At 34.1% G+C, this 8,864-nt stretch overlaps 1 protein-coding gene across 1 annotated transcript; it reads right to left on the bottom strand.

Annotated features, from left to right (window-relative positions):
- Positions 1–1,078: 1,078 nt before the first annotated feature.
- LOC107858737 (cystathionine gamma-synthase 1, chloroplastic) lies at positions 1,079–7,637 on the bottom strand. Its single transcript, XM_016703513.2, has 11 exons — positions 6,868–7,637; positions 5,398–5,501; positions 5,022–5,095; positions 4,721–4,889; positions 4,399–4,458; positions 4,091–4,294; positions 3,914–4,000; positions 3,090–3,197; positions 2,231–2,326; positions 2,011–2,129; positions 1,079–1,364 (listed from the first exon to the last, which is right to left on the bottom strand). Exons 1-11 carry the CDS (start codon positions 7,358–7,360, stop codon positions 1,241–1,243), a joined length of 1,638 nt encoding a protein of 545 aa, XP_016558999.1. The 5' UTR covers positions 7,361–7,637; the 3' UTR covers positions 1,079–1,240.
- Positions 7,638–8,864: the final 1,227 nt, after the last annotated feature.

Here is an 8,864-nt window from a genome sequence, read left to right as displayed (position 1 = left end):
TTTAAAAATATTTTTAAGTATATTTTTCTCAAGTACTTTTAGGGAAAAACTAAATTTTTTTAGTTTATGAAAAACTTCTGCTACTTTCCAAAGCATATGTTTTCTCTCGAAAAATTTGGAACACCTTAATTTTTTAAAATAAGCACTTCTAAGTAGGACTGTGCATATTTTGATTTAAAAAAAAAAAAAACGAATAATTTTGGTTTGGTTTTTCATTTTTTCGGATTGGTTTCGATTTCAAATTTTAGAAATTTAGTTAAACGGTTTGGTTTTTGGATTTACAAAAAAAATTCGAATAAACCGAAAAATCGAAATTATATAAATAATATATTATAATATATATATATATATATATAATTTAATATATATGTAAATATACTAAAAATATAATATAATCTAATATAACATATAAATATATAAATTATAATCATTTTGTAATCCTAAATCCGAATATACTGCTTTCCTTTAGATCCTAACATTAACGTGAAAGTTGCGGCAGCACTCAACCATCCTTAGTTCGTCAGTTCATTTGAAATTTCAATATCGCCAACGACAGTCGTTTGCTCAGTTCGTCACTACCATCGGCAGTTGCTGCCGAGTGCAGCCACTACCGTCACACCAACAGTGATGACTCAGCGAGGTCAATATTATGGTTATTTCATGTGTGTTGAATTAATTATATTTGGAAATGAAAAATGGGTTTAAAAAAAAAATTATTTTTCTAGAAAAATCACCAATTTTAAATGCTCACTACTTTAATCTTTAAAATCGAAATAAAAATCCAAAATAACCGAGCCGAATTTGTAAAAACCAAACCAAACCGAAATAATTTTGGTTTGGTTATGATTTTCATTTTCGTCAATTCAAAAATCAAAAAACCAAACCAATATTCAACAATCAAACCGAACAAACAGAATGGCCACCCCTACTTCTGAGTGGAAAAAGACACTTTTAGGGAAAAAAACTTGGCCAAACATGCAGCGGTCAAGTTTCCAAATGAATCTCCTTCCTCTACAACTACCCCATTAGAATTACTCGTCTTTGAAGAAACTGAGAGCTAAGGAAATCGACATGAAAATATCCAAAAAATTTGATGGAGTGGATCACCACTTGATGATCCTTCCTCATTACATTCAAATCATTGACCATGTGGAAGTCACAGTAATAACAGAAGTACGAACTATCAAAGATGGAACCACAGGAAAGGGAAAAGAAAAAGAATCGTTGCAGGTGAAACGGCCTATATGGACTCAAAAGCTTGAAGAATATCAGCTTTCACGTCTTCAAAGTCTTCCACTCCAAAGCTGAACCGAACCAAGTTATCCATGATCCCATACTTTGCTCTATCAGACTGACTAAGATCCCTGGTTTACAGCAAAAAATAGAGCATGTTATCCAAGAGTTTTCAATGTTTTTGATATCTAATTTACCTTGCCATCCCATATTAATAGTTGAGAAAAATGAGTCCAGAGACACTCCCAAGTCTTTCATTAAAAAAAGGGATAAGTGGGTCCCACAATGTTATTAAGTTAAAAAAATAAAATCCCTTAAACAACTAGGACAGTTGTTCGACAACTACATTAATTGTCTCAACAACTTCGCGCAGTTATTGAACCACTTCACAAAGTTGTCGAACAACTTCGCACAATTGTCGAACAACTTCGCACAATTGTCGAACAACTTTGATAGTCGTTGAACAACTTCGCAAAGTTGTCGAACAACTATCAAAGTTGTTTGACAACTTTACAAAGTTGTTGCAACGAAAATATTTTTTAAAAAAATTGAAATTTTTTTTGGTCCCTTTCACCTAATTTTTAAAACTTGAAGGACCTTACTTAATTGGGAAACTTGTTCGTCCCGTCCCACTTAATAGTTGATATCAATTTTTTAAGTTTTAGGTTTTACCGCACATGCTCAAAAATAGCTAAAGGGAGAAACTGAGACATCCACGACCTTAGTATAGAATATACTTTTTTGATAAGTAACCCATGAAATAGAATATTGACATACCAGTAAGACATTATTGCTGGTTGGTCCACAATGCTCTCACAACCTCCAAACGACGGAGCAATATAGGGAATCCTCAGAGCATCCACAAATTTTGCAGTAGTTAGAAGGTCTCCATCAACCTAATAAAAAAATATAGCTTTTTAATATCTACTGCAAGTAGAGGGAAGTGAAAGGGATGCTTATTTGAGCAAAGATTATAGATCCATCATAAAACACAGACCTCAAAACTGACCACACCACCAAAGCCAGTCATTTGTTTCTTTGCAAGATGATATTCCGGATGACTTGGTAAGCCTGGATAATAGACATTTTTCACCTGCAACTCATTCTTTTCAGATATAACGGAACTTGCAGAAGTAGCAGAGATCTTAATGAAACGCAGGAAAAACAAGAACTATGAACTTTAATGCAACTGCTCATAGAAAAGCTAGACGTACGTCCTGATAATAATTTTATGTTCATTAATGAGAATCATGTAGTATTTGGATGAAGTAGCTATCTGACTTAAGGTGGATTGTAGGGAGTATAACTGTACAAGTACAATAGAAAAACTTTAATGAGTTAAAAGGATATTGATCAACACTAATGAATGTTTCCTCTTCTGCCTACTGTTTCCTTGTTTCCCACCTATTTCTATTAGTGAGTGCACATGTTGTCGTTAGGGAAGACGAAGAAGCACCCCAAAGTAGCAACCATGGATGTAAATAGACAATCTTGTTAACCGATGAAGGAAAGAAAAAAAAGAATCATCCAAATGGTACAGCACAATCTACAGGTGAAAATGAGTGAGAGAAAATTCTGTCCGCTCCCATAATAATGGCTGAAAACAGGAGACTGCATCTTTTTCATTAGTTGCTTTCAGTGTTATCTTCCACTTCCTTTAAAGATTAAACCAGTTTTATAACCTAGAACTAGGTCATGATGTCAATGTTATGCTCATAAGATTGGCACCAACATCAAGTTGACATTCTTACTTCTCTCATATACATAAAATATCATTAAATCAATTAGATAATTGTGCTCTAGTCAAAGTGTGAATTTCAAATCATGACTGACAAAGTTATAAAAGCATAGAGTACCTTGGGATGAGCCTCTAAAATCTCGGCCATCCTCAATGCAGTTGAGTTTTGTTGCTGTACACGAAGATGCAGCGTCTTCATGCCTCGGATGATAAGATATGCAGCATTCTGGTAGATGGGAAAATTGAATTAGACTTCTATAAAATACAAGCTTAAAATTTGAGTTACACTTCATACATCAGCAACAACTACACCGTAATTATCCATGTCACTCCATTTAGACCTCGGTCCAACATTAAAATTTTGGGTTATCTAAGACTCTTAACACTTAAAGTTCTATATATCTTCTACTAGGATACAAACCCCTAATGAGTATAAAAGACTCCTAGTGTATCTAAAGTAAGCGTACCAACAGGGGTGTCAAATGGGGATTGCAGTTAATTTGGGCTAGTTAAAATGGGTTGAACCAAAAATGGGCGGGTTATTTGAGTTGGGTCAAGATGAGATAGATAATGGGTCATAGCCCAACACACTCAACTCTAACCAATTTTAATTATTAAAAATTTTCTTATAATTTATTTGATTACTAAATAAAGCTAATACCCTTCTTTCTTTAGTATTTGACTATATAGAGATATCAAACAAACAAACATTAATATAAATATTTTAACAAGTTCTTTTATGTGTCGATTTGGGAACAAACTAAGTCCAAATTAGCCCAATTTCAGATGGGCTGACTTGGGCTTGGCCCAAATTGACCCACCATGAAAATATGCTGATTCCAACCTGCCCAAAGCAATTCTACCTTAACCAAATTTAAACACATATACAGCATAGAAAGTCGGGGCATTAAGTTAATCGGGACTTTAATTAAGAAAACTCACTGGATTGAGAGCACCACCCAGGATATGATGCAAGTTTCGGATTACTGAAACTAATTTTTCAGGACCACTAATGCAACCTGCAAGAACCTGTATGAAATGCAGCATCACAGTCAGTCTGATGTTGCTTCATAGCCGCATAATTGCTTAATAGTTAAAACACCAGCTAATGCCACTTACATCATTGTGCCCACCAAGGAATTTTGTAGCGGAGTGCACAACAAGGTCAGCCCCTAGAGCAAGGGCCTTCTGGTTAAGAGGAGTCGCAAACGTCCCATCTATGCAAACCAAGGCTCCTTTCTCATGGCAAAGCTTTGAAACCAGCTCAATATCAACACATCTCAGGAATGGATTTGTTGGAGACTCGGTAAAGAAAAGATCCACCTGCATTGAACAAGGTGCTTGTCATTGGGAACTATATTCCATAACTCTATCTATTTAAGTTCATCATAGTTTAGTGATACACAACAAAGTGTTTGCATACTGACTTGCTTCTGATTTAATGCTAACTCCAAAGCTCCCATATCTGCTGGATCAATGACTGTGGCCTGTGGTAATGAAACACCTTCAGTATTTTTTTTCCCACTAATTCAACAATAAGAGAAACGTTATGGTTCGATTATATTAATCGCCAGCAGTTTTTGGAGAGTGTTAACTAGATTGAATTTGTAATATATGTTTCATTACTACAATAAAAAAAAACAGCTCAATTCTGAATAACATGTTTTCTCTTGTCAAGAAATATTGTAATATCTCTGGACTTCAAAATAGAATGACGAGTATCTTAAACATTTGGATTAGTGGAAGTACCGTAATTCCCATTTTAGGCAGTATTGTCTCAATAAAAACACGGGTTTTCCTGTAGCAGTCTGTGGTTGTAACAATATGCCCACCAGCAGGAACCAAGGCCAAGAACATTACAGTACTTGCACACATTCCAGATGCTACTATCAAGGTTGATTCAGCGCCCTCAAGTGCACTGTTAGAGATACAAATACCTCATTACTAAAACAACTGGCCCTTAAATACCAAACACTTACAACTAGAGAAAATAAAAGGAAAACGCAAATAGAAAATGAAAACAAACTGATTAACCAAAGACAATACGAACCTTATTTTCTCCTCGAGAACAATGGTAGTGGGGTTCCCATAGCGTCCATATTCAAAACTTGCACGTCTTTTCTCCTGCCAAAATATCATAAGGTGAAATTGATCATAAAGACAAATTCACCTTGCTGAAATGATGTACATAGCATTCTCTCCCACCAATTTGATGGTACACCAGTATAATATTTAAAGAAACCTGACGATTGACCAAGAAAGTGGCTAGGCTCGTGGAACTTTTCAGTGGAACTAGAGAGCAATTGTACTTTAGATTCATACAACACAAGGATCAAATAAGACAGTAAATACCTTAAAATCAATAAGGATCAAATAAGATAGTAAATACCTTAAAATCAATAAGGATCAAATAAGACAGTAAATACCTTAAAATCAATAAGGTCAGAAGTCTTGTTGAAGAAGTAAGCAGATGTGTTAACCACTGGGGTAGTTATGGCATCAGTAACAATACCGCGTCCCAACCTTTCACCTGCAGAAGAACAAACAACGTAAGTTTTTTTCTTGATTCATACAGCCGATCTGAAAGCATAAATATTACCCAAATACTCTAAAACCCTTATTTTGACACCACTTGCACTAGGTGAAGGTATATATTGAAATAATCTCATTCACAAATTTCTCAATACTTACAACCATAAAGACATGTCTTTTTATTTTTATAGGTAAGACACACCTATTACTAGGATAGTTTTTCATCATTGTATTTTTTTTTTTATTCAAACTAGAGAATATCCATAAATGCGCGTCTATGTTATTGAATAAAAAATTTCTTTTCTCATAAGAGGCAGCCCAAGAACCGCCATGCGTTCAGGTGAGAATATTCAAGGAACAACATTTCCTTTTTCTTCGGAAGTGGCTCAAGGGGCCCCTTCCTTATAGTCAAGTCACAAGTGGCTCTCCATTTCTAGGAAGATTGTGTCCAGGATCTCTGTCATTTTGTTGTGGTTTGTCAGAAGATGAAAAGAAAGAAAAATGAATCAATAGTGTTGAAATCCAGATCCAAATCAGAAATGGTTGCTTGGAATGGGAAATGAAAGAACCGCATCTTGCATTTTCCACACCAACCCGCCATCCTTAACTTGAGTTTGGATTCTAAAAGCTGAGGCAAAAGAAAATAGTCAAAGGGGATACACAAAACTCTTGTTTCCTCCTATTTTGGTTAAGAGCTGAGTCATTGATGTCTCTAACCAGTCTTCTTCTTCTCCACATAAACACTCGCGGAAAGAAAGAGCATTAAGAAAATGTGAAGAGATCATTCCAGCTTCAGTTCAGACAAGACACCAAATTTTTCAGCTGGGACACATTCTAACCATAATATCTTGAAATTTGGCTGAGAGTGTAAAGTTGAACCTCAATTAAACTGAGAGTTATGGACTTTTTTCAGACAAACTGATAAATAAAGTTGAATACTTTTTGAGAATATATCCAAAACGTCTATCCTATTTTAGCTTGAAGCATTACAGTATTTTTATCCTCGGCTTAATTAAGCTTCAGAGTGATAAGGCCCAAAACAAATTTCATGCATGCATCCCTTCCAAGTGATCAAGCAAACTATGGGTTTAAACCATTCATTTAATCAATTGACTTCATCTCAATCCCGAACTGCTATATATATCTCTATATCCCATCCTCTTTAGTCTCTATATCGATTTAAACCATTATAAAATAAAAAAATATATATTTATCAGATCGCATGGATGATAGACCGTCCGATTTTATAATACAACGCAAATGTTAATCAGACTTTTCATAATATTATTCACGAAGCATAGCAACAGCATAATAAGAGGAAATGATAACTAACAAGACGTATGAGCTGGAAACACAAAGCATACCGGCATGAATAGCAACGCTTCCATCGGAATTCAAAAATGAAGCATATTTAACACCTGTAGAACCCTTAATCTGTACATTTTCATCATTAAAAGCCTTATTTTCCACCACTGCCGCCACCTCCTCGTCACCTGCGGTTATACCAACCGCAGTAACTGCAGCGGAAGCGGAGGCGGATGAATCGACAGCATTAGCCGCCGGAGTGAAATCAGGAACGGCGTTGTTGTTAGACCAGGAAGCCGCCACAATTTGAGCTACACCGATGTTGCTGCAATTCCTCCGAGCCTTAATGCTTAGCTGCCTCACGAAGTTTGGAGGAAATCTGAAAATCAGAGAAGACAGACCATAAGCCTGAGATCGGCTACTCCCGGACTTATCCTTACCGGAGAACCGAACGCCGGCGGTGGCGTTGGGACGTGGAAGGCTGCCGGAGAAATCGGGTTCGGAGCGGCATTCAAATGACGGAAATGCCCTAGCATAACTGGACACTGCCATTGGGTTTTTGTGATGATTTTGGAATTTAGAGGGTCAAAAATGTAATTCTCCGACGGCCAATTGGCCTTGTCTTTCTCTGTGAATGGAGAAAAAAAAAATGAACGGAGGCTGAGGGATTTGGCTTCCACACAAGTTTAAATAGTCGTCACAATCCACAAGTAGTGTACTTTGTGAAATGCACGCGGTTGAGATTTGTCGCATTATTGAAAAGAAAATATTACTGTACTTGAGTGGTGGGGTCCAAAACACTAAATAGTTGATAGGTAAATGTGACCATTCATCAACTTAAAAGGTCATTTAGCCAAGCAATTTACATCTTAAATTATTAATCTGTTCAAAAATTTCTTACTTTGAAATAAGCTAAAAAGGAATCAAAATTCAATTCATCTAGCTCTTACCAAATTAACATGTAGTACAAGTCCTAAATGGAATTGACATCCTTTTAATCTATTAGTCTTTAGTCTTTAGTCTTTACCTATATATTTGGCCTAAAGAATTGGCACTACGTAATTTTCTTATCTGTGTATATTCATTCCCTGAGCAAAACTCGGAGAAAGAATATCTTTCTTGTTTTGCTTATTTCGAAAGTGAAGATCCTTAAAACTACGATTTTTTTTATTTTTTTTTTTAAATTTCGTTACTGGATATTCCTAAAGTTAGGGATCCAGTTTTATGTTATCCTTTTTATTCAGAGAATATTAATTAAAATGCTTTATATATCTCTTTGCTTATTTTCAAGTTCGATATCCCCTAAAAATATGGGTTCAAATTAGTATAAATATGGGTTCAAATTAGAATTTGTTTTCCTTATTTCACGTACTTGCAGTAGTATTAATTTTTATTATCTATAATCTATATTTATATATATTATTATATATATATATATATAATATTAAAATTATATATATAATATATTAAAAGTGTTAAGAGACTTAGAAATATTGTTTGAACTTTTTGCCCTTCATTTAATAAAATTATCTTTACATTACTTTTTTTAATATTTAAGAATTAAAAATTAATTAAATATATTTATGTTAAAACATTTCGTTATTAGAACTCCAAATTCCTAATATTAAGAAAACAATATAAATAGTGATTAATATTAATTTATATAGACCCTTGGAAACATTTTACACTTCATTAAAATACTCTTCTTTAGACAAAATTGTCTTTTCATTATTTTTTTAATTTGTTATTTAATTTTTTTTATTATATTAACTAGACTTCCTGGAATATATCAGACTCCTAAAATATATGGTATTAGAATTAATTAATATTTTTCTTTCTACTAAACTTCCTAAAATATATATATGGGACTCCTAAAAGAATTAATTAATATTTTCCTTTATACTGTTCAATTAGAAAAATATTCTTAAAATAGAACTCTATTAAGAAAATACTTTTATAAATTAAAATAGGACTCTATTAAGGAAATACTTCTATCAATATTTGGTGGATGCTTGATTTTCTAACCCCCAACTTCTTCACTATTTTTGTCAACCCC

The sequence above is a fragment of the Capsicum annuum genome, chromosome 2, assembly GCF_002878395.1.
Source record: "Capsicum annuum cultivar UCD-10X-F1 chromosome 2, UCD10Xv1.1, whole genome shotgun sequence".
Lineage (NCBI taxonomy): Eukaryota > Viridiplantae > Streptophyta > Magnoliopsida > Solanales > Solanaceae > Capsicum > Capsicum annuum.
This window is presented reverse-complemented; position numbering and strand designations above follow the sequence as displayed.

Coding starts and splice junctions, on each gene's coding strand:
- LOC107858737 (XM_016703513.2), bottom strand. CDS start 7,360: ATGGCAGTGTCCAGTTATGCTAGGGCATTTCCGTCATTTGAATGCCGC. Junction 5,502..6,867: donor AAGCGTTGCTATTCATGCCG/GTATGCTTTGTG, acceptor GTTCTTCTGCAG/GTGAAAGGTTGGGACGCGGT. Junction 4,001..4,090: donor TCCTTGGTGGGCACAATGAT/GTAAGTGGCATT, acceptor CATTTCATACAG/GTTCTTGCAGGTTGCATTAG.